At 42.0% G+C, this 26,865-nt stretch overlaps 1 protein-coding gene across 4 annotated transcripts in view; it reads right to left on the bottom strand.

Annotated features, from left to right (window-relative positions):
• GRIA1 (glutamate ionotropic receptor AMPA type subunit 1) overlaps positions 1-26,865 on the bottom strand; it is a 321,015-nt gene that overhangs the window by 66,550 nt on the left and 227,600 nt on the right. For all 4 annotated transcript variants that reach the window (XM_054975561.1, XM_054975560.1, XM_054975563.1 and 1 more), the window contains one exon: positions 26,194-26,564. In XM_054975561.1, coding sequence (XP_054831536.1) covers positions 26,194-26,564 — 371 coding nt within the window. The remainder of the gene's footprint in view (positions 1-26,193; positions 26,565-26,865) is intronic.

The following is a 26,865-nucleotide window of genomic DNA, read 5'->3' as shown; positions in this document are numbered from 1 at the left end:
TGATACGCAGGTCTTCCTTCCAAGTGTGGAGCTCCAAATTTGTTACAAGGGAGCAAAGAGCAGGGGGGAGGGGGGCTCCCAGCTCTGGCTTAGTTTGCAGACAGTGGAGAGGGAGAGACAGTTGCTGTTGGCATTTTGATAGAGAGCGAGCATTGGAGCTTGAATTTTCTTTGTGTGTGGTGGGATAGGGATCTACCCCTTCAAGTTTCAGGGCTGCTGCCAGGCTCTGGGCCAAGCTATTATTTATTATTGGTACCTTTCCTGCTGCCTGCTCAGGTAAGATTTCTGGGAGTGGTGCGGTAGGGATCTACCCATTCAAGTTCCAGGGCTGCTGCCAGGCTCTGGGGCCAAGCTATTATTTATTATTAGTACCTTTCCTGGTGCCTGCTCAGGTTGGGTTTCTGGGAGTGGTGCAGTAGGGATCTTGATCAAACTTGGATGGTGGCTGGAGGAGAGCCTGCTGGCCCCCACGAACAGCCAACCGTGAACATGTTAGTGAACAAGGCCATGTTCGTGGTTGTTCATGAGTCCCTGTTTGTAGATGGCAATGACCAATGAACATCATGTTCTTTTTTTTTCCTGTTCATGCCCATCTCTAGTCCTAATGCACATGACTGTAGCATTCGCCCAAACTTAGCTTCCTGTGGTTGTTTATGCTCCAAAGCAAAACTCATTCAACAAGACTTATCAGATGTTTGACTGGTTGTAACTTAAATAGAAGGAAGTGAGTAATATAAGTTGCAACTAAGGACCATTTATAGAAATTGTATTTGCTCTGACACCCTACCTTGAGATCACAACAGCGGCAGCACAGAGAATTAAACACAAAGTGATTACATATCTGCTCATTTACTTTCTGCCTTTTGAATGCTTCAAACCAAAATCAGGGCTGTTACAGAAGGAAGAAAGCCTCAGGGACCACTGCTTCCTTTCTCTCTCCCCCTCCCAATATTTTTCCAAATCTTTTTTCACCCCCCCCCACCTGTTCCATTTTTATTGTTAATACCAATAATTGAAGACAATATCTAGCTAAATGAGTTTCAAAATTGGGCAAGCTCACAAATTCCTTCAGTGCATCTGTAATTCAATAGAATTTTCCTCTGTGAACAAGTAATTTGCTTCTGGCCATTCATTATTTCAGTATTTTCAATAGCCCTTTGTGATGGCACTCAGATGCATATATAGACACCATTACCATTTAAAAAGGATTCTTCTCTTTTGTTTGAATTTGAAAATAGTTATGGCACAGAATAATTGTTGGTGAACCATGAGTATTATACAATAAATGCACAATTTTAATGCTACCCGGTGAAGGGGTTTTTTGGAAGTTTTTTTGAAGGAAACCACATTAAAAATCTGCCTTTTCCCCTACTTATACCCTTTTATTGGAATTTCTAGGTATGATTGCATTGCAAGTGTCAGCATCCTACTTACTCTTGCTGTTGTTGTGGGGTTCTCAGCTGGAAGCATTTAAAATGTGAGGTCACTTGAGACAGACGCTCTGTAAGGTAAGTGAATCATTCAGTCATCACAGACTCAAGGGAAAATTGATCAAGTTATCATTTACCTCACCTAGGGAAGCTGGAGCTAGAGTGGAAGGTTATCAGTGCTCAGTGCAAAAAAAAGATTAGCTGGGAGTCAAGATGAAACTTAATCAGCTTATGAACAAAATACCAAGATGAAAGGGAATCCTTGCTTTTTCTGGGCCTTTTGGGAAAGCAAAGGTTATCAGTGGAAGAGCTGTCAAAAAATGGGGAGTGAAAGCAGAACAATCTAAAAAGAAGATGAACCTGCAAGCAACTCCAGCCCCCAAATGGTTATACATGAAAGGGTTTTTTTTTTACTGTTGTATGTACCTGTAACTTGTTTATGATGACACCTTCCCCAGCACTCATGGAAAAAAAACTAGTCTTCCTTTTGAATAAATAAAATTCTTATTCTTTGTGATCTTTTTCTCCAGGCTTTTTATTTAAAAGAATGCAGTTTGCTGGGTATGCTTTTATGAGGAGAGGGATGAGATATTTAACTCTTTCTCCTTTCTACTACTAATAGTTGTCCACCCGGGAGTTATAAAAATAGGTAAACATTTAATGGAGTTAAATACCCTCTTTCTTCCTGGAAAAGGGATCATGAAACTATCCCGAGCATTATTAAAACCAAGCAGAAATGCAAACCTCTAAGGTATAAAAATTTGGATGGGTTCCATGTAGAGCTCTCACTCATATCATAGCACCACCCAAAGATTTTCCAGCTGTCCTCATTTTAGTTCTAAGGCATAATGATGGCAGGTCAGCTTATTAGTAAGAAAGAAAAAGGAGATTCGGGATGTGATTGTCATGTTATGTTGAAAGGTTCAGAACCTAGAGACAAAAAACCCCGAAACCTGCTGCTAGGAACTGTCCCCCTTCCTGCTTCATGGTCTTCCCGTAGATCCCTGGCTTGCAGCATCTTGGTTGCTATGGAATGTCTACAAAGTCTGAGAGTGCAAGTGTTTCTTCATTTATCGGCACGCTTGCTAGGTATTCAGCTCTTCCTCTGGTGCAGCCACAGCAAACTTCCTTCCTTTACAAAATGCCTTTTCGGAGTAGAGACACCCAGAGTGCTGCCATCTCCAACTACCATTCTGTTTCACACTCCATCTCTCTGGGGCCAGTTAAATATGTTTTGAAAATAAAAAGGCCTTTTACAAAACCTGAAGTAGTGATTATCTTTCCTTTCCAGAATTAAAGGTTGTAGCAAAAGCTTTTAAAAGGATTTTTATTGGCCAGGGTGGGGGCTATGCTAGAGAGGGTACATTCAACACAGACTGCAGGGGTCCAATCACAAACCAATAGTGTGTATCTTAGGCTCCCCATTTGACTCTGAGTAAGACAACACACTGCTCAGAACAGGAACTATGCAGGTTGCCGATGCTATAAAATGATGCAAACCAGTAAAATGAATAAGGATATTATTTGCTTTTTGTCATTTCTAATTTTGTTTCTTCTGTGTCAGGGCCCCAAAACATGTAGTCAGGAAAGGAAGGAACTATATATCCCTATGTACAGGGATTGGGGAGCCTTGTGCCCCCTGACCATGTTTTTAAAAGGTACTCAGTTGCCAGAAACAACAGTATAGAATGAGCTTCCTCTAGTAACATACATAAATATCAAAGATACTGGCGTTTGAAAAGCTTTTATGCTGTTCCTGTTTGTTTCTAGCCAAGAGTAATTTGACATTTCTGCTTTTAATAACACATTATAAACTGGGAAATATTTTTCTTTTATGTAATATAGTCTGTTTGGAATAATTATGGATGACTTGCCCTACGTTTGAGCTCAGGTCTTTGTCAAGTAAGGTTCTTTCTCTTTGTCTATTATTTGTCTATTGCATTTTAATGCCAAGTTTCCTCCAAGGAAACCAGGGCAATGTACATGGTTCTCCTGCTCCCACGATGCTCCTGTGGGGTAGATTATGTTGAGAACCTTGCTCGAGGTCACACAATGAACTTCATAGCTGACTGAGAATTTGAACTGAGTCATTCAGGTTCTAGGCCACCACTTTTTTTCTGGTGTTCCTTTACCATTAATCAGGAATGCAATTCAACAATGGGGATACAAGGCAAGCAGCAAGGAGTAATGGCAGAACTAGAAATAAATGCCATATTTATTTAGTCAGAGTACAACCAAAACTTTGTTTACAAGATTGAAACTAAACCAAAAAATGTTACATACCCATAAATATAACTAGATTTAAAGTAGTTAAATACCATAGTGAAGCACGGGCATCAAGCTGGAGTGTATATATATATATATATATATATGGAGGGCAAAATTTGGTGCATCAGCCCAGTTGCTTTGGAAATGGCAACTGTTCTTCCCATATTCAGTGTGAAGCTTTCATTGCCCTCAGCAATGTTGCCATGTAGAGAAATGGAACATGGTGTCATCATCATACTGATTACATGGTCCCAGGTTGACTACAATCACATAGCTGGCATAAAAAAGAACACTGAGCTAGTTGGTTGGCTTTAATGGCACTGAATAACCTGTCAAAAGGCATGAAATACTAAATTTTTGGACAGGTTCAGTGACCATGCAGATCTCTTGAAATCTCCCTTTTTATGCAGAAAATGTTCCCTCCTGAACATTCAGCACAGTCCCGTTTATCATATATTTAGCCAGTGGAGTGACAAAGGGTTAAAAATGGAAAGAGAAGAAACAGGAAAGGCAAAATGAACAGGAGATAAGTGCTTGTGGATGTTTACCCTCTTTACTGCAAGTGGGGGGAAATCTGGGTATTTAACAAATTACTTCATGAAAGAAATCTTTTGAGCTGAGTTTTAAAGGATAAAAAAGAGGCAGCATCATGTAAGTATTCTAAGGAGGGAGTTTCAGCCATAAAAGGCAGCAAGGGAGACTGAGTTTAGTCATTTACGGTGCAATGGACTTAAAAGGGTATAATATCACTTAGGTTTGCATTGTTAAGCAATCAAGTGGTGTTTAAATGGCTGAAGGTGATAGAGTTGAAGAATCAGGGGCAGATCTGGATATGGCTATTTGATGTTGGAATGTTTGAACCATATTCTCCAGAATGAAACTCTGCTCGTATACTGGTTCTGCTAGTACTCTAGGTACATTTGGAAGGCAATCATGTCTACTGAAGCCCCCTTCGCAGTCACCTGCATGGAGTGTGCCATGTTTGTTTTCCTCCCAGAGGAGAAGACAGAGTTCACTTGCCAGAAGTGTAAGCTGGTCAGAGTTTTGGAAGAAAAGGTTCAGAGCCTGGAGGAAAGGATCACTACCCTTCAGGAGATCAAGGAGGGAGACAATTTTATTGACAACAGCCTGGGGGCTCCGCACAGCCAAGAAGAGGAAAGTCAAGGAGGAGGGGAAAGAGCTGATCTCCCTTCTGAGCCTCCTCTCAGATCTACAGTACAAACCCGAAGGCGTCAACGAAGAAGATGCTCTGGTCCACTTGAGCTCAAGAATTGCTTTGAAGTGCTAGGGATGGAGACAGAGGTGACAGTGGAAGGAGAACCACAAAGATCAGGAAGAGGGAGTGCAGAAGACATGGGGCCTCATGGAAGTGGAAAAAAACGGAAGGTGGGGTTGCTGTGGGGAGCCAAGGAAGTTCGTAGCCAGACTCGTAGGTTAGATTTTCGTAGGGCCAACTTCGATGAACTCAGAGGCTTGATGAGATTCATTCCATGGGGGAGTGTGCTGGAAGGAAAAGGAGCGAGTGAAGGTTGGGCCATTCTCAAACATGAGCTTTTGCAAGCTCAAGCCTTCACTATCCCAGCAAGATGGAAACATGGTAAGGGCTCCAAGAAACCGATGTGGATGCACAGAGAGCTCCAGAATAAGCTAAGGGAGAAAAAGGAAATGTTCAGGAAATGGAGAGGACAGACCTCTAAAGAGGAGTATATGAGGGTTACTAGGTACTGCAGATCAGCCATCAGAGAGGCCAAAGCTCAGTACGAGCTGGGTCTGGCCAGGAGGGCTCGCTACAACAAGAAAAACTTCTACAGATATGTGAGAAGCAAACGCAAGGTAAAAGAGGCAATTGGACCACTGTTGGGAGTAGATGGAGAAACTCTGATGCAGGACAGAGAAAAAGCAGACAGGCTTAATGACTTTTTTGCCTCTGTTTTCTCCCTGAAGAACTCAGGCACATCTAGAGATAGTAGAAAATGTGGCAGGACACCTGAGTGGCTAATTGACATTGACAGAGAGGTAGTGGAGAGGCATCTGGCTGCACTGGATGAATACAAATCCCCTGGGCCGGATGGGGTGCACCCAAGAGTGCTGAAAGAACTTTCCAGAGAACTTGCAGAACCCCTGTCCATCATCTTCAAGGCCTCCTGGAGGACTGGGGATGTGCCACAAGATTGGAGAAGAGCGAATGTTATCCCAATCTTTAAGAAAGGGAGGAAGGATGACCCGGGAAACTACAGGCCAGTCAGTCTGACTTCTGTTGCTGGGAAGATATTAGAACAGATTTTAAAGGGATCAATCTGTAAGCATCTGAAGGACCACTCAGTGATCCGGGGAAGTCAGCATGGTTTTGTTCCTAACAGATCCTGCCAGACCAACCTGGTTTCCTTCTTTGATCAAGTGACCAGCTTGCTGGATCGGGGGAACTCTGTTGACGTGATTTATCTGGATTTCAGTAAAGCTTTTGATAAGGTCCCCCATGACATTCTGATGGGCAAACTGGAAGACTGTGGAGTAGACTATAGGACAGTTCGGTGGATAGGGAACTGGTTGGAGGACTGCACTCAGAGTGGTGGTCAACGGCGTTTCATCAGATTGGAGGGAGGTGTCCAGTGGGGTGCCGCAGGGCTAGGTTTTGGGCCCGGTACTTTTCAATATTTTTATCAATGATCTGGATGAAGGAGTGGAAGGGCTGCTCATTAAATTTGCTGATGATACCAAATTGGGAGGGGTAGCAAACACCCAAGAAGATAGAATTAAAATTCAACAAGACCTGAATACTCTGGAGAAGTGGGCAGCTGTGAATAGGATGCAATTCAACAAAGACAAGTGCACAGTATTACATCTGGGCCACAAAAATGAGAAGCACAAATACTGGATGGGGGATACACTTCTGGGCAGTAGTATATGTGAAAGGGATCTTGGGGTAAGAGTGGACTGTAAACTGAATATGAGCAGTCAGTGTGATGCGGTGGCAAAAAAGGCTAATTCAATCCTGGGTTGTATCAAAGGGGCCATAGCATCGAAATCGCAGGAGGTCATAGCCCCTCTCTATACTGCCTTGGTCAGGCCACACCTGGAGTACTGTGTGCAGTTCTGGAGGCCTCACTTCAAAAAGGATGTGGACAAAATCGAGAGTGTGCAGAGGAGAGCAACGAGGATGATCAGGGGTCTGGAGACTGAGCCCTAGGAGGAAAGGCTGAGGGCCTTGGGAATGTTTAGTTTGGAGAAGAGGTGGTTGAGGGGGGGCAAGATTGCTCTCTTTAAATATTTGAAAGGCTGTCATTTGGAGGAGGGCAGGGAGCTGTTTAGCAATGGGCTAAAACTACATGCACAAAGGTACCGGCTGGATATTAGGAAGAACTTTTTCATGATCAGAGTAGTTCAAAATTGGAATCAGCTGCCTAGGGAGGTAGTGAGCTCCCCCTCACTGGCAGTTTTCAAGAAGAGGCTGGATGAATACTTGTCAGAGATGCTTTAGGCTGATCCTGCACTGGGCAGGGGGTTGGACTAGATGGTCTGTATGGCCCCTTCCAACTCTATGATTCTATGATTCTATGAATTGTTTTTGGATTCCACAATAAATGTGTAAAATAAATAGAATCTCGTGTAGTGATGATGGTGCACAATTGCACCAGAGATGCCAAGGTGCCATGACATGTACAAATAGGGTTGGGTGAAATTCAGAAACTGACCACTTACAATGCTTCCTACAAGGCATATAATACTGTACATTTTTTTAATTCTGAAGAACAGTGATTTCAAATGATTAAAAGTTTACTAACAATGGATTTACACCAGTCCTCAGCATATGGTTTGGAAATGAGATCCGTGGGTTTTAGTACATTTACAGTACAATTCAAGGCAGAATTACTCTTAGGATTGTCAACTGGTACAGTTGGTATGCTGTTGCCAGAGAGTTAACGAGAGTGGGTCATGGGCACCATATCACTCCACTCTTGTTCCATCTACGCTGGCTCTAAATTTGCTTAAGGGCTCAATTCTAAGGGTTGGTATTGATGTTTTAAAGCCCTATCTGGCTTGGGGCCAGCATACCTTAAGGGCCTCCTTCTCCTGTATGAATCTACCCAACCTCTCCAGTCATCTTTGGACACTCTGCTTAAGGTGCCCCCACAACCTGAGGCTAAATGGGTGGCAACCTGAGGAAGGGTTGTGGCACTAAAATTTTAGAACTCTCTTCCCAGGGAGATTCATCTGTCTCCCTCTACTGTTGACTTCTGTCAGCAAGTGAAGACTTTTTTTTGTTTGATTTGGTTGCCCTCCCTAACTCTTAGTAGCAATCCTCCCTGTTTGTGTGTTTTTGAGTTTAGTTTAATTGTTTTAAATACTTTATATATATTTAAACTAGCTTGATGCCCGTGTTTCATGATGGTATTTATTTTAAATCCAGTTATAATATTTATGGATATGTAATGTTTTTGGGTTGGGGGGCAGGTTGAGTTTGTTTTGTAGTATAATAGCATAGTACTCGCGCTTCACAAAAGTGTTTGAATAAAGCAAAGCAAAGCAAAACTGATGAAGTTAATTTCAAAATGTAACTTTTATTGAAGAATTTTTTAAAAGGAAAAGATTGTAGTGCAATAAATAAAGTGAAAAATACGTACACCTTTTTTTTCTACTGAAGGACCTCTTTGTAGACCTCATTGGTGGTTTCCCCCCACTTTGAGGAGAAGCTTGTGGGCTTGGAAGCCAGGAGGGTTGAGCATGTTGAGGAACTCCACAGGGTAGTGGACCGCATCATACATTTGCACTACTGAGTCCACAGATCTGTACTCCATTTCTACCCCTTCAAGGGAGTTAAGTGGTGTTTCATTAATGATGGCAGCCTTGTCTTTCAGAGTGTCACACTCTGAGTCAGAGTGGCACACTTACACAGCCCGTCCATGGACTTCTTCATGATAGTGATGATATCAGGGTATACCATGGCTGTTGGGTCTGCTAGGGTCGTCGTCACTACTGTGCCCAGGCCTGCAGGGATGGTCACCTTTCCCTTGGACGCAGGACTTGCTGATACTTGCCGACCACTGCTGGTGCACCGTAGGAGTACGATGTGCATATTTCTTTGCCACATCTCTCAGTTGCTTCCTCCGTTTAGCATTGGTGTATCTTGCACGACATCTGCCAGGAGGCTTTTTGTAGGCAGTAAGAGGTGATGGCTGCAAGATGTGTGAGGTGGAGTTGGATTGAGGGAGGGGTGGTGTGGTGGGCCCTTTGGCAAGTTCATGTGAGAGGTTCGCATTGAAATGACCCCTAGAAATGTCGTGCACCATCTCCCCATTAACATTTAAAAACTCAGCTGCCATACTGACTTTTATATAAAATCCCTTTTCAGGAGTTTTGTACTGTCTTTCTTCAACTGTCTGCAGTTTCCTTGATGTAATTTTTACCTCAGAACACAGTTCCACAGCTGACCCATCAGCCTGCCAGCCACATAGGTAAGCCAAGCCCCACAGGGAGATTGACAACCCTAGAGGGGAGGTGTATTTTTTACCTCAGGACACGTTCAATAAGTGGGACATCATTGAATGTGTCCTCATGAGTACTGCATGTGTCCTGCCTGCTGTTTAGAATGTTGGGCTGATGGCCAATCAAGGCCGCATATGCAAATGACTCAGGGTAGAGTGGCTGGGTTGGCAGTTGGCGGGGGGGGGGGGGATGAGCACCCTGCCAGCCACACAGGGAAGCTGTATTCCTATGGGAAAACACATTTTACCCCTTTTTGCCCCCTTAGGGAGTGAATTTCTTAAAATCCCTTCTTAGTGAGCCCCTACGTCACAAAAGGAATGTCCTCCCCAAATTTCACATGTCTAGGTCCAGGGGTTTGGGCTGGGCATTGATGAGTCAATCAGGACACTTGTCTTTATATATATATATATAGAAGACAAGTGTCCTGACTGACTCATCATTGCCCAGCCCAAAACCCTGGACCTAGAAACATGAAATTTGGGGAGAATGTTGCTTTCATGATGTAAACACCCACTAAGAAAGGATTTTAAGAAATTTGCCCTCTAAGTGGGTAAAAACAGGTAAAAGGTGTTTTCCCATGGGATACAGCTTTCTTGTGTGGTTGGCAGGCTGCTGCCTGCTCCCCCCCCACCCTCGCCAACTGCCAACATGGCCACTCTTCTCTGATTGGGCCAGCCTTTCAAGGTCATTGGCATATATGGGTTGATTGGTCTTCCTCACCCCCAACATTCTAAATAGTCTGCAGTTGCTATTGGGAGTCATTCGATGTGTCCTGAGCTAAAATGCACCACCCAGTCTTCCTCTCAAAGTTCACTTGGGTTGCCAACCTCCCTGTGAGCCTGGCTTTTCTGTGTGGCTGGCAGGCTCCTGCCTGCTTGCACCTCCCCTCTCTCTGATTGGTCAGCTGTGGAACTCTGTGTTCTGAGGTAAAAATCAGGTCAAGGAAACTGCAGACCATGGAAGAAAGACGGTACAAGACTCCTGAATAGGAATTTTATATAAGACAGTATGGCAACTGAGTTTTTAAATGTTCATGGAGAGGTGGTGCACAACCTTTCTAGGGGCTATTTCGATGTGAACCTCTCACATGAACCTGCCGAAGTACCCACCATACCACCCATCCCTCAGTCCAACTCCACTTCACACCTCTCGCAGCCATCACCTCTTACTGCCCACAAGAAGCCTCCTGGCAGATGTTGTGCAAGATACACCGATGCTAAAAGGAGGAAGCAACTTAGAGATGTGGCAAAGAAATATGCACATCATACTCCTCTGGTGCACTGAGCAGCAGTGGCCAAGTAACAGCAACATCATCCTGAGGTGCACAGAGCAGTAGAGTCTCTCTATGAGCAAAGCAATCCTGGAAGACAAGTAGAGAGGCGCTCACTTCCATGGAAGGTCAAGGCTCACTCAGGCAGGACATATAATTCTTCGCTACCTTCAAGCTGTCTCTTAACCTCATACATGCAGAAACACCCCTGTTCAGCATTTCAAAACAAAGCAACATGGCCCAAGTGCTGTGGAACAGTAAGCTCATTGTTTTGGATGAGAGCACCATGGTGCACAAGGGGTGTTTTGAGGCACTAAGCAAAACCCTGAAAGATGTCAGGGCAATGAGAGAGTGATGCAGGAAGTCACCATGCTGCTGGCTGGAGACTTCTGGCAGACTCTGCCAGTAGTCCCAAGGGGAACTCGAGCTGACGAGGTTACCGTGTGTGTCAAGGCATTGTATCTGTGGCCCCTCATCAGGAAACTCTCACTAAGAAAGAACATGAGCATCCACTTGACAGGCAAGGTGTCTGCTGGGGAATTCTCTGAACTCCTACTAAAAATAGGGGACGGAGAGTATCTCAAGGGAAAGGTGACCATTTCTGCAGGCCTGGGCACAGTGGTGATGACCCTAGGAGACCTAACCGCCACAATATACCCTGAGATCACCACTATCATGGAGAAGTCCACAGACGGGCTGTACAAGCATGCCATTCTGAGCCCCAAGGACGACAAGGCTGCCATCATTAATGAAACACTACTTAACTTCCTCAAAGGGGCAGAAAGTACATATCTGTGGACTCAGTGGTGCAAATGTATGATGTGGTCCACTAACCTGTGGAGTTCCTCAACATGCTCAACCCTCCTGGCTTCCCAGACCACATGCTTCTCCTCAAAGTGTGGGCTCCAGTGATCTTCTCCAGAAGCTCAGCCCACCCAAACTCTGCAATGGTACCAGACTGCGAGTGAAAGCCCTCCAGAGGAATGTCATTGAGGCCACATTGTTCACTGGCAGTGCTTGGGGTGGGGGGGAGTCAGTATTCATATCACGCATACCACTCATACCATCAGAGAACCCCTCGAATTCAAGAGACTGCAGTTCCCCCTCAAGGCCTGCTTTGCTATGACAATCAACAAATCCCAGGGACAGACACTGAAGGTGGCAGGAATTGACTCAAGAGAGGACTGCTTCTCACATGGGCAGTTCTACGTGGCCTGCTCCAGAGTGAGCTCACCCAGCAGCCTGGTGATCCTAGCACCTGAGGGGAAAACCATCAATGTGGTCTACAAAGAGGTCCTTTAGTAGAAAAAAAATGGTTGTACGTATTTTTCACTTTATTTATTGTACTACAATCTTTTCCTTTTAAAAATCTCTTCAATAAATATTACATTTCAAAATTCACTTCATCAGTTTTCGGCAACAGCACACTTTGCTTTATTCACTTTGCTTTATTCACTTATTCACTTTGCTTCACTTTTGCGAAGCTTGGGTACTATGCTATTATACTACAAAACCAACTCAACCTCTCCCAACCCACACACAAACCAAAATTTTTTACATACCCATAAATATTTAACTGGATTTAAAGTAGTTAAATACCGTAGCGAAGCATGGGCATCAAGCTAGTTATATATGTAGATAAAGCCGAGGCCTATGTTATTTGCGTATCTATAAATCTTGGGGCAGTGATTTCCAGACAGCTAACATAAAACAAAAAGATAGTTCCATTATTAATCTTTCTCATCTGAGGTCAATCGAAAAGGATGAAAACTGAACGCTTACTTGAGCTTTGACAGGCAGCAATCACTTTTAAAATAAAGTATATAAATAAAAAGAGCTGGAACATCTTTTTGCATCTTTTAAGGCCTCTGAGGAACAGATCAGAACAAACCTGAAAAGGATGTGAAAATATTTCCATTAGAAAAAAAAAGAAGGAATGATGAAGTCTACAAAATTGTCGTGCTCTGTCTGGGTGGATTATTATTCCACTTCTTTATCACATGAAGAGATCACACACAGGTTGTGTGAAATTAAACATACTAGTACCAACTCTTCCTTCTACTAATATCTCTGCCTTATAGTTAAGCAGAGATGTTAGTAGAATATCTGAGCGCCAACAAAAGGAAATCTTCTCTTTTATGTGTTTGCTGTGCCATCCCAAAAGGGGCGGGGATTCGTAAGGCAGGAAAAACCACGCTGACGCTTGTTTTGGAGAAATATTGGCCACAACTTTATTGGTTACAGAATCAAAGAGCCATGGCTGCGTAAGGGCATGGATCCCAGCATCGGCAGGCCCGCCTGCCCACCGATGACTCCTCACCCTTGCAGCACGCCTGCTGCAGGGGGAAAACCTTGGGATGACAGTTAACGGAGTCACACTGGGCGGTCGCCTCTGCGTGGCTCCCCGTCACCTGGACACAGGCCTGCTCTATCAGCCCCCCGAGCTGGGAGCCTGGCCCAAGATCCCTTATGGGGATCCCCTCTATGGAGAAACAGTGCCAGCAGGCCCTGTTTTACACAACGGGATCGGTGCCCTACGCACAAACTGCCCACCAAAAGTTGTGACAAAGTGACGCTGATAAATTCATAAAACTCAACCTTTACCATAACAAAGCTAACAAATAACTTTGCTCTATTTGTACTTACTTTAAATATTGTTCTTAACTTAACCTCCAATGAACACATAGTCCCCGAAACAGTCGAATAAGCGGAGGGTGGGTGGGGATCGCTGTTCCAAAACTGACTGCGAATGGAGGCCGGCCCAGCAATAAATCTACTGAGGGAGGACCTGGGTGAAGCCCTCCCATTTCAGGTCGGGCCTCGCCAGCCTCCCTCTGATTGGTCCCCCAGCCCACCAGCCGGCCGCCCCGATTGGCTTTCGGGGATGCTGCACTACATTGCCCAGCCTGCATCGGGGCGGGCTTCAGCTGCTGGGCTGGCGAAGACGCTGTCCTGCCCTTCTCCCTGCCCTGAGAGACCCAGCAAACACCGGCACGGAGTAAGTCCCCGCCATATGTTTTTGCTGCTAACCAGGAGCCAACTTTCTACATAGAGATCAATGACCTGATGACTACCATATCGCAAGAAGAGGATGGATATAAACATCAAATGTGAACCACTGACTAGACAGAGAGCCTGTTTATTTAGACACCTCCTGTAGACATCATTATTTGTAGTTCAGTAACAGGGGAAAATAGTGTATTCAGAGAGACTGATACCAAGTTGGAGTTGTGTGTATATTTCATTGCAGCCATTCTATCTGGCATTCAGTCACGCTTCTTGGCAGCAGTGCCCACAGAAAACAAACAACTCTTTGTGCTTTTTTGTATGTAAAACTGGGCAGTTTTACTCTTAGAAGCATTTGCAAAATGCTGATTCAGATGCTCCTCTGCCAGTATTTTTTTAAAACTCCCACTAGCAGATATGGGTCCCCTCTGCAAGTCCCTTCGTGCCACAGCCTTTCCTTAGCTACCCCTGTTCTTAATATAATAAATCCCCTTTAATCTTTTTTCTATTTCTAGAGGATAATTCAAAAATCTGTTTACAATAGTCCAACAGTCACAGTACCCAGTAGAAGAGTCATCAGGTAAGAGTGTGTGTAGAACATATTTTGTTGAATGTCTAAAGTAGTTCTTTATAGTGAGTAAAGAACCCAAGTAAAGTCTAAGGGTTGGGAAACCTGCATTGAGGAAAGGATGGCATTCAGCAATCAGCATACAAAGAATCTGCATGGATTTCCCAGTGCATGGACTTTGAGCGGCAGTAGCAAATTCTCCTTTTGTCTCAAGGCCGACACGATGCTATCTCCTATCCCTCATCACAAGAGCAGGCTCTGTTCATGTATTTGCATACTTAGTCTTCATAGTATGTCAGGTTAAAACAAATTTATTCTGCCTTGAGGCAATGAGGGAAAAACTGAGACATATCCATACAGCCCCAAATGTCTTCAATTTTTCATTATTTTCTGGCACTTTGGATGCTGACGATGAGCCTTTTCTCCTCCATACTGATTCCTGCCTATTCATGTGCTACTGAAACCAATCATAAACTAAGCAAATGTGTGTCTTATTTTCAACTGAAATGCATTTCTGCCAAGTTTTAAGGCATTATCTTCAAAACATGTCTTTGATCAAGACTTTTCTTAATGTCAGAGTGAATAAAATAAACACCCTTGCAGTTAACACAGACCTCAAGCTTTTATCCTGAAACTCCTGGTGTGAAGTAAAGGCCATCACTGTGCTATTAACTCACATCATGAAAGTACTAAGTCTTGTGATTTATTTTAGAGTCTTGTCTTTTTATTTTAGTTTGTCATAATATTTAAACTGGATTTTTAAAGCTTTTTTTTAATGGATGAAATCTCCCCTTGAGATTTCCAAAAAGCTTGAGCTGACACTTCTCCATGAAATATTGGCCTAATATTTATGATGACATATGTCAACAACTTTGGAAGCTCCCAGCTTGTAGAATGGCCTGTGTGAGAAAGTTAGGAAGGCAAGATATATGGTGAGCAGGTGGATTTCTTGATATGTTTGTGTTTGGAACCTGTGATTTTACTGTATTTTACTATATTTTTCTATTTATACTTCTTATTGTAACCTGCTCTGAGTCTGCTCAGGGCGGGCGGGCTATAAAACAAACAAATAATAATAATAAATAATAATGTGCAAAACAGAAATGTTCAGAAGGGCATTTTTATACAGGGATTAGAACTGTGGTAGAATTGAACTGTTCAAGAAGGTGCTTTTATAATGGAATGGGATTGTAGATTACTGCAACAATCATTGTTAGTATCATCTTACTTTTACTGTGTAAATTTGGAGTTAAGCTATAATATATTGACTGTAAGTGTAAATTTGAAATTAGGGTATAATACATAACACTTATTATCTTTTCACAGAGAAAATCGGTACTTATTCCTAATTTCTTTTGTGTTTCCTTTTCTTTTAGATACGTTTTTCCTTGTTATTTTTTTATTAATTTGTTTTACAATTTATTTAGCTTTTACTGCATATTATCTTCTTTTATAATTCCACTTTAAACTTTGTTTATAGTGTACCTTGCCTTAGATAGTTGTTGCTCACATTGTTTTCTTACTCAATCTCAGTCCTATTTCACTATTTATTGAACGTCTTATGGTTACTGGTTACATGGTTTTATATTTTATAATTCACTTGAGTAGAATTTCCAGGCTGCAGTTTGCAACCTCTTGGAGCAAAAAGGGGGTAGGACCTGTCACACTGGCATCACACCGGTGCCCTGTTGTCACTTCCAGTAAAACTGGATGTGATGTCACTGGATGCCCTAGAATGTTCAAAAACTTTATGATAAAACCATAATTTTACCAAAGGTGATATAAGTACACCAGTGTGATGCCAGTGTGCTAGGCTTGCCATCCCCCTGCCTGCTCCCTCCTGCTGACCCCCAGCCCCTCTCACCTGGCCTCCAGGGGGGAAGGCATGGGGGGAGAAGTGTGCGCACATGTTCCCATGCTTCCTCATTGCATGCATCCCCCTTTTGGAGGTGATTTCTACTGAGCTTGGCTTCAGCAAGCCCAGTGGAACCTCCATCACACTCATTTTCCAGAGCAAAGGGGGAGCCATGGGGTGCACTGAAGCTGAGCTCAGTAGAAATTGCCTTCAAATGGGGGATTTCTACTGAACTTGGCTTCAACATGCTTAGCAGTCTCTCTGTCACACTGGAAAATGCCATTTTCTGGAGTGATGGGGAAACACGGGATCACATACAAGGTGTGTGATGGGGAAACACAGGATCACATACAAGGAAGCTAAGTACCCAGCTGCCCCTCACCCCCTACACCCCTGCTTTGGCCCCTGGGGCCCCTGGCAACCTTAATGTGAATAATGTTGGCACACTCCCCAATACCTCCCCATTTCCTCCCGCTGATATTTTAGGTGTCAGCAGGTTTGTCAAGCCTAGCCTTGAGGTGAGAAAGGTAGGATATAAATAAATGAAAGAATAAATAATTAAAATATACCTGTGTTATAGAAAATAAAGTACGCCTGAATTAAATGTGTTATCTCCCATCACTCTTTTCAGTTGTTTTTTTTCCAGCTTAAGGGACCTCTGTGCAGAATTGGAGACAATTTCAGTGTGCATTCTCATTCATATGACTTTCACCAAGGTCACAGAGGCCAAACATGATAGGATCATTGAAAGCACACCATGTCCAGTACTCTCAGCTTAGTCTTGCTGATTTCATCTACTTTGGCTGCTGTTCTCATTGAGGTTCCCTCCCCTAATAAACTTCTTAAGAACTCAGTTTGGAAACCACTGCTCTTAACAGTGACTTATAATGAAAAGTTACCACTCTTTTTGGCAGATATACAGATGCATGATGGAATAATTTTTGGATTAAAATAATATTTTCCCTTCTCCTGGATGGTCACCTCCTACCAAATGAATCCTTTCCTCCCAGAATCATTTGTCACAGACAACTTTCATTATTTCACTTTTGTATCCTATGGCAGTCAACATTGACTCTTGTCACTAGGATTGCCAGCTTTTTATTTTTAATGGCAAGGCTCCTGAGTTTTTAATATGACAAATAGAAACATAGGGTGGAAGGAATCTCAATGATCATCTAGTGCATCCTACTGCATATTTCAGGAAATTCACAGCTACCCCTCCCCCTCCCCCAGTGACCCCTGCTCAATGCTCAGAGGAAAGCAGTAAAGAGTCCAGTAGCACCTTTAAGACTAATCAACTTTATTGTAGCATAAGCTTTCGAGAGCTTTCTTCATCAGATGCATGGAGGATATGGCCAGAGATATATAAGTGGTGAGAGGAGGGAGGAAAGGGTGCAGGGAATGAGGACCATGTAAATGTAAATCAGTTGCAATCTAGTCTGGGTATGACCCCTTTCCTCTATTGCTGAATCTGAATGGAATGCCTGAAGGCAGTTACTTCTGATAATGAGATAACCGTCCAGGGTCTCTATTCAACATGATATATGCCCTCATGTGCCAACAATGCCCATCTGCTCTATACAACCTCTGCGCAAAAGAATAAATGGACACAAATCTGACATAAAAAATGGCAATATTTAGAAACCAGCAGGAGAACACTTCAATCTACCAGGACATTTCATCAAGGACTTAAAGGTCACCATAGTTCAACAGAAACATTTCAAAACCAAAATCCAACAGGAAGCTGCTGAATTGGAATTCATATGTAAATTTGACTCAGACTTGGATTGGAATCACAAGACTTGTGATTGGAATCACAAGAGCCACTCTAGAAAAACGTGACAACCTCCCACCATTATTTACTATTACTATTACTATTACTAATTTATGTTATTTATCACCCAGACTCAAGGTAGAACACAGTGTGAGTCAGTACAGTCAGTTTCAAAGACATTTCAAGAAACAATGTATTAGGGTATATAAATGCAAATGTGCAAAAATTTTAAACCTGCAGAAATCTAATACAGAGTTGAATACCAAAATAGAACACAAGCAACTCTTAAGACTGACATATTAAACAACATAGAATATATGAGTGTACATAAATGAAATTCTAAGCCTTAAAAATCATGAGGAAAACTATTTTTAAGTCTTACTTTTGGTTGTCCAGAATGGAAGTGCAGGTCCGGGCTGTTGGTAGTCACAGAAACTCTTCCTCCTAATATTAGGTGATATTTTTCAATTTTGAGTCTTGACTAGTGCCAATTGCTCCATCACAGCAGCATACAGGAATTTCTTAGAGGGAAACTACACAAGACGAATGGGTGCATGTTGGGTCCCGCAAGGTTCCCCGGGTAGCGTAGAATTACAAAGAACAGCTGGTCAATGTGATTCTCCACCAAGGGAAGAATGATGGGAGGGATTCTCTCTCTTTCAAAAAGTCTCAGCTTGCATTTTCCTCCAGGAGGTTTGTGGGGGGGGGGGGGGACCATGAGGCGGGAAATCCAGGATGGCTTTTTGCAAGAGAGAATTCTTCTACCGCTTTTCTCCCACATTGAGAATAGCATAGCAGATTCTCTCTTGCAAAAAGCTGCCCTGGATTTCGTGCCTCCTGTTACCTCCCCCCTCCCCAAATCCCAGAGGAAAACCCAAGCTGAGGCTTTTAGAAAGAGAGACAGAATCCCTTCCATTGCTCTTCGTCCAGTGGAGAATTGCTTCGAGCAGCAGTAAGACTACACTACCCAGGGAATCTTGTGAAACCTGACACATGAAGAACGCGTGTCTGATGTTTCCTGTAGCTTGGCTATCAGTTATTGTAGTTTTTTTCCTAAATTATTTCCCCCAGGCAACCAACCAGCAGACCCACCTGTTGACTATTGTGGCCCATAGACCCTTTCTGTGCGCCTATAATACATAAACGCTTTTACGCACAGAAAAAAAGCCACTTTCTGTGCACTGTACTTTTACGCACAGAAAAGTAAGAGGTGCCAGTGGTGCCTCTGGGGGCCATGAGGTGTCAGCAGGGGGTAAGGAGGGAGGTGTCTATTCTCCCTGCAAAACAGCAAAGGATCATGTTATGCAAATAAGGGTGAAATCTGAAAATAAATGACTGGTTTTTAAAATGGAGAGAGCTGCAATGATGCCTAAGCTTTGAACTAAGTGGGTGTTCTGGTGTGCTCGCCTGGGATTTTTACAATTGCCAAATATGATTTTAGAAGTTCTGCAAAAATAAGATAGAGGAGCTCTATATTTGTTCAAAAGTCTGTGGTCCCCCTGAGCTGCTTCTGATCAACAATTCCAACCCTGAGCTGACCGCCCAGAAGCCAGTTCGACTCCCTCAACTTTCCTTTCAATTTCTGGCCTGCCTGCCCAATCTGTGAGTAGTAAGAACTGAAACGAAACACATCGCTTTTGGCATGTGCATGCACGCACATGTGTGAGTCATTACAGCCTTATTTCCTGGATTTGGTTAGTATTCTGGAAGGTGCTTTAACGAACCGGACCAGCTCGTTAAAGCAGCTGTGTGTAATTTTGGCCTATTTTCCCCATTTTGCACACTCCTAGTAATTAGCTCACATCCCATCATCACATTAGAACATAGTCAATTTGACTGGCAAACATTTTTGACACAAAATTTCCAGTATCTCTAGAATGTATGGCCAATCAAGAAGTTTCATACTGCTTGCTAATTGCAAGGGCTGATGTTATACATTTCTATTCCAAACAAGACTCAGAGACTTGAGGCCTAGGTAGGTCACCATGCTAACTTCCAGCCTCATCCCATCAAACTCCTGGTTCGAGACTTTAAAAAAAATCCCAGGAGACCCTGACAATTATATTCTTGTATCAGTAATATCATATTGGCTTAGGCTCACTGTAACTAAGTGACTGCCTTCTCCCATCTGCTCCCATTCTCTATTGCCTGAGAACACTCAATTTTAACATCTGTGCTCAAATAGTAAGGGCATGCTGATATTTATTTTCAGTGGCTGCATGAAACTGCTTGAGTCTTGATTAGCACATGAATGTACACTGTTAGAATTAGGTTTAAAATAAACCATATGACTGTGCGATTAAGAACAACTCCTTTATCTGAGTGAAGAAAAGTCAAAACCAGACAAAGAACAGAAGCTAGCTTCTGTGATGAATGCTATTGTACATTTCAGTTCTTAATAAAAATATGCTTTGATTAAACCTCTGTTGGTCTCCTCACAGCAGAGAAACTCAAATATCACTCTATTACACATTGAACATACATCAACTGCCTTATATTGAGTCAGACTTTTGGTTTAAGAAGGCCAGTATTGTCTACTGTGACTACTAGGACAGCATTTCCGAGGTCTTAGATCTAGGTCTTTCATATCATCTGATCTTTTAATGGAGATGACAAGGATTGAACTTGGAAATTTCCACATGTAAAGCAGATGCTCTACCACTTCGCCACAGGTTAACATCACTGAAGTCTGCATTCATATGCCTGTCTACATACGGAGAAGCCAGTCTAGGTGATAGAGCAATAAGCACACATGCCCCCCTCCCCACAATGCTCTGAAGTCAACCTGTAATATGTGCATAGATGATAGATCTATGTATAAAATCATATTCTCTACTATTTTTGAGATGGGAGAATTATACAAATGAAACCTACATCAAGTATTGACCTTATATTTATGGGACATGTATTCTCTCTTATCACTTGAAGGAAGTTCTGAATATGTGAACCCATCAAATATATATATTTAAGTATATGAACTTCTTCTACTGAAATCTATTCTACTTGAATGGTGAAAGCTGAATCTATTGTTTCATCTGTGAAGGATTTTTGATTCTTGGAAATCTTTCCTTGGACAGAGTTTATGCAGTCTTTTGTAAGAAACACTACACATACATTGGAAAACTGCACTTTATCTTTCAAGGCAGCTTGAGGTACATGTGCACAGTCTTTTCTATGATTCTACCACACTTTTTTTTTTAGGGGAAAGATCCATAGCATTGTATGTGCATTTATGCCCTGGACCATGTTCTATTTGGGCTAAGTTTTGATGCCTGGGACTAAACTAAACAATGATTTGTGGATTGTTAAAACATGGTAAGTATTTTATTTTACTGTTGATTTTTCAGTTAGGGCTGCTGGCTGATTTTTAATTGATTATCAGCTGAGTTTCACTCAATTATTTATTAAAACTAATTAAGTTGGCACATCACCAAAATATTGACCTAGAGTCAATGAACTGAGGGAATTAAATTTGTACCATCAAAACCTCAATATAGGTGCTTTTTGAAGGATATTAAAGAAGGCACGATATAAATTTACATTGTAACATGTTATAGTTTAACAAACAGAGCTTCTTAATTTCTGTCAAACAGAAAGGCCAGCATCATTATTTTCTTTTAAATGCTTTTAATTATGTAAAACTGTCCTTCAGTCTCACTGAAATTTCCTTCCTTCAATTCAAATTTGCCCACTAATTTAATCAGTTAAAGCCTGACTTGATTTTTTTATTTAATCAATTAAAGCTTGCAGACCAAATATTAATATGTTAGCTGCCTTCAGTTTTCAAAATAGAATCAAAATAGAAATGTAAGTAAACAAACTGATTAAATAAAAGATTTCATTAATCTAGTAATCATTATACCCATTCATCACAACCTGGTATAGAAGAGCTAATCACCTCAGTTAGAAATCTAAATTGTTTCCTCTGTGCTTTATGAAGGGCTGGGTATGATATGCTTTTGGAAACTAAATTAATTTTGTAGCACCAGTTATACTACTCTAATCCAAAAACATGTGGCTAAAATCAGAGAGGGTGAGTGAAATTTCAATCTTCCTCCGCTGATGCTCCTAACAAGAACCTTAATGAGCTTGAGATACTAGATGCCTCAGAATCAATATTCAGGCAATGACCTTTTAAAGCCCATTAGTACAGAAATGTTATAGCTGACTAAGTGCCTCCGAGGTCTTGGTTTCCCTACAGTCTGGCCTCTCATGAATAATCGGTTGTGCAAAAAACAAACAGCTCAGAAGCAGGGCGTATGGGCAGTGTTTTACCACTTTCTGTATACCAACATTTATATGTACTGGTGTGATTTCTAGGGGTGTGCATAATGGAATTCACAAGCAGGGGTGTGCATTGAAAAAAATTCCACTTCAGTTTAGGTTCTGTGGGATTCTAGAATAATTTCATTCCATTACTGTTTGTTCTGGCTGGATGGTGCCTACTCAGATCTGGTCTGTTTGTTTTTTTCGTTTTCATGTGTTACAGCTCATTGTATGTGCTGCACATGCACAAATGCACGCTGTTGTTTCTAGGGGAGTGGGGAGTAGACATGGTCACGAATTGAAATACAAATCAAATTTCGTGACAAATCAGGCCAATTCGTGTTTCGTGAAATGCATTTTGTGGGGCTGCAGTTTTCATGAAATTCACAACTTTTTGGCCTGATTCATTTGATTCATGAATGATTCGTGATGCCAGACAGGCTGGCGTCGATCCGTTGATTCCCTAGGCAGACCTTTCGTTGCCATTGGAAACCCCAATCTTAGCCCATATAACCTTGATAGGCAGCTCTCCTTGCCAACTGGAGAGCTTCCATTCTGCCCTATACAGCAAGGAGCCGGGGGGATAATCTAGGCAACTGAGAAGATGGGCCTTCTGTATCCATGGGAACACCAATCTCATCCCTCCAAACACTGTTAGGTAGGCCTGTCTGCCAACCACAACCCCCCTGTTCCGCTCTATGTGAGCATTTGTTATATAAGACAGAGCTCTCTGCCTTGTGCTTTTCAGTCCCAGTAGACAGAGGGAGAGGGAAGACTTGTTGCTGGGATTGGAGTGAGAGAGGGAGTGGAATTGAGCTTTTGGCTGCTGCTGCTTTAAAAGAGACTGAGAGTCTCTCTGGGTATGAAGAGGGCCGTTGAAGTGCCCCAGGTTCTGATGGATTACAAAACTAATGACTTATATCACGAAACAGGACAATTTTGTGGAAGTTTTTGTTTCATGATTCATGGAATGTGACAAAACACGAAACTCTTGTTTCATTTTTTCCACCACATTACACAGAATACAGTCCTCCTGTTGGCCCATCAAGTTTGAGAGCACATAACAATGGGATTCTATGTTCATGGACCCTGAGGAATGCTTGAGGAAGGCATGCATCAAGGTGAGTGTTGGAGAAATGAGGCTATACTCACGCTTAACCAAAAACTGCAACATCCCAAATCCCAGCTATCCAATGAGTTTCTCCTCAAGCACCTGAAAGCTCTCACAACAATGGACCCAAAGAAGGTGAGTGTTGGTGGAGACACACGTACTGAAAACGTACTGACAAAGCAATAAGTTCAGCATGCCAACATGGCGTTCAAGCAGGGAAGTGCTCCATTGCCAACCAGTATAGTCCTGCTGTTATGCCATGTTTCCCTGTGCTTTGTAGTTTTGTTTCCATGATGATAGGTGGATGAATCCTCCTCATCCTACTTTGCTTTGTAGCAGCCCCTGTTTAAACCCCTGGCCTGTCCTTGCACTTTTGCATAAAAGCACACAGAAAGGGAGGACTAGAGGTTGGTTTTTCTTTCACAGGAGGATGACTGTTTTCTCTATTTTTTTACTAGTTAAAGTGGAAGACTGGACAGGTTACTGGCTGCCAGTCTCTCTTTCTGACTAAAACCCAGAGTTAGATGAAGATGATGAAATGGTGACTAGAACTAAATGAGTCCCGTTGCTGTGACTGAAAATAAAAAAAATCTGACCAGATCAATCTTTCCACATGGAATACTGATCTGGAAAGGCTTTTTGCATGTGTGTTCAAGTGTGCAATGCACACTTCCTCTCATTTAACACAGCATTAACAGTTTTAATCAGATAATCTCAAAAAGCCTGCCAGAAGGCTTTCTGGGCAGGATGAAATTCCTCCTGGTGCTCCTCGACCAATTATCTTTTGAGGACTTCTTTAGTCACAGTAGTGGCCCTGGCACCATAGCACCTAGCAAAGGACAGCAGTAGCAGAAGGCCACTGTATGGGCATAACCAGCTCGAGATGCCTGGGATCTCCTCAGTGCATCTCTCCCTTAATAATTATTTTTTCTTTCCAATCTTCACCCTAATCTGCATATCTGCTCATGAGCCTTTGTGACAGCCAGGGGTTCAGAGGCTGTTATAGACATGAGATCTTGGCTATAGAAAATTGAAGGTACTATACTTTTTCTTCTTGAAGAATCTCCAGGAATTTCCCAGGTCAAGAGCTGACAACCCTATCTCAGTGTGTGTATAAAGAGGGGCAGAGATATATGGCACCCTTATTACCTACTTCTGCATACTTGCAAGAGATCCTTTCAAAAAGTAGCAAAATTCTATCGATATGTGCAGTGTTGTCAACAGCTAGTGAAGAGAATGTCCTGGCCCTTTGATAGAGGCTTAATGGCATGTTATTTACTTCTATGCCATGAAAAGCTTCTTCTGCCCATTTCTACACATTAACACTTTCTTAAAAGCACAGAACCCCAAATCTGAAGGCTACTGTTCAGGGTGCTGACTTGTGCTGATGTCATCATTCATGTACAACCACATTTGAAGAATTGTGCAGGCCTAGCCTGACTTCATGCAGTTCGGAACCTGAAGCAGAACCAGTTGGATTCCACTGTGACGAGTTCTCACCCCACACACCTATACTTGCACACTGGGTTCAGCCCAGCAAAAGCCTCTAATCCACTTCTGTTAGTTGTATTTATTATGATTTAATATTTTTTGTACACTGCTTTATGTTCATGACATGAGATGGAATAAAAGATACATAATCTGATGCTGAATTTATTTTTCTGTAATTCCCTAGCAACATTAGTGATAAGTAGGCAGGTGAAATCAAGCAGGCATGTAGTCTGGAGATCAGTTGCAATGCAATAGCTGTCCCCTCTTCTGTTTTATCCTTACAGAGGGTAACTGGCCAAGGTCATGCAGGGAGGTTCTTGAATCAAGAGGTATCAATCTCCCTGGCTATGTTCCAGCACTCCAACTACCACACTGGCTGTCAGTTTTATCTAGATGTGGGAAGCCTTGAGATTCTTAGAACTGGATTCTCTCATTCCATTGGAATGAGTTCTCTGATTACCAGTGCGGATCATGTGGAGAGTGAATTCTAATCCAAAGCTACATCTCTCACACTTTTACATACACACACTGAAAGTACCAAGGCAATGGAGAGTGTTGGACGAGAATCTAGGAGGCCTGGGTTCAAAAGGAAGCTTTCTGAATGACCTTGGGCCAGTCACACACTCTTAGCCTAACCGATCTCACAGGTTTGTTTTGAAGATAAAATGTAGGAGAGAAGCAAAATGTAAGCCACTTTTGGTTTCCATTGGGAAGAAAGGAAGGGTAAAAATGAAATGTATGAAGTATTTAATTAAATTTTAAGACCAATGATTTCAATTGACCTACATGCAATTATCTTTTGCTAAATTGCAGCCCATTTTCCCCCATGTCAACATGCCCTACATTCTGAGGTTCTCCAAACAGTTATTTACAAATATAGTATCTTCAGATATATTCAGTCTCATTGTCTTACAAAACATGCTCCTAGTTGAGGTTGCAACATCCCAACAAGGATTTGAAAAATGATGAGCTGTTGTTTCTGTTCAAAGTCTCAGCAATTCTCTCCTCCTCAACAGGTGATATTGCAGCTGCTGGATATCTAAGATGCCGTTTCTAAAACTTCCCTTCCAGTGACTGAAAGTAATATTCCTTAAAATAGTAGGATATTTCATTTAAGAAGTATATACAGCTTCTTCAAACAGAAATCAAACAAAAGAATGCTTTTTAAAAAGGACATTATTATCCCCACCTGTACAAACTAATGTAGTCTCACCCTTAATAGCATCATGGACCTCTTTATAATTTGGACATTCTTCTATATAGATTACACATGTATAGTCCACTTAAATAAGCATATATTTTCATATCGAATCTTCTTTATCATGTCTTGGGCATTTCATATTGTATCTCAGGAAACTACAAATGCACTTTGGCAGTTATCCATTTGTTTTCAGTAGGAAAAATAATAGTAAAGAGAAAACATTGAAGGAAGTTGGTTAGGGGGACTGCTTTGAGTGAAATACAGCTAAAATTAATTTGGTGCTTTTAAAAATGCTATTATGAAAGGATTCTGAAGTTGCTGAGGCTTCAGATAAATGTATGCTAGTTAAATCATTTCATACATAAACATTGTGCCCAGAAGTTCTGTTAAAAGAGGAAACAACAAAACAAAAACTCATAGCATTTTGAAAGACCTTTGAAAGAATACACAGTTAAAGAAAATTACTTACCTTGGAGATATATCACAACCTTGTTGCATAAAAGCTCCCAAGGAGAACCAGAGACTGTTAAATATCCCAAATTCATTTGTTTGGTCATTGGCTGGCTGGTCACGCCCTTCTTCAAGCTCCTCATTGTGCCACTCATAAGGGCTGAAGCGACTGACTAGAAAGAGGACAACGCTCACCCCAATGTAGGCAAAAACTATACACATCCAAATCTCATATGCTAATGGATCCAGAAAGGAAAAGACCCCCGGCTTGGACTTTTGAGGTTTTTTAATCATGATAGAGATGCCCAGGCTCATAAATGGTTTGGAAAAGTCTATAACTTCCTCTCTCACAAGGGTGATAGTCAATGGTGCAACAGCCACATCAGCTTTCTGAAAGATAAAGGAGAACAATATTAGACAACTGTTCTGAAAATCTGCAACACATCAACCACAGAATACATCAAGACATTGCATTTGGAGTGGGTTCCCCCCCCCCACAATTAAATGCATTCCCCCCTCACTTCCTAGTGTTTACTAATTAGAACTCTATAGCTTTTATCTTGTAAAGTTTACTTTTTAAATACTATGGAGTTTTTTAAAAAGCCAACAGAATAATTTCAGTTTTGAAAAGGACAAATTGTATTTTGTTGCAATACAACTATTTGTGTTACCTCTTTTAAATGCCCCCTTT

Source organism: Eublepharis macularius, chromosome 4 (genome assembly GCF_028583425.1).
Source record: "Eublepharis macularius isolate TG4126 chromosome 4, MPM_Emac_v1.0, whole genome shotgun sequence".
NCBI lineage: Eukaryota > Metazoa > Chordata > Lepidosauria > Squamata > Eublepharidae > Eublepharis > Eublepharis macularius.
This window is presented reverse-complemented; position numbering and strand designations above follow the sequence as displayed.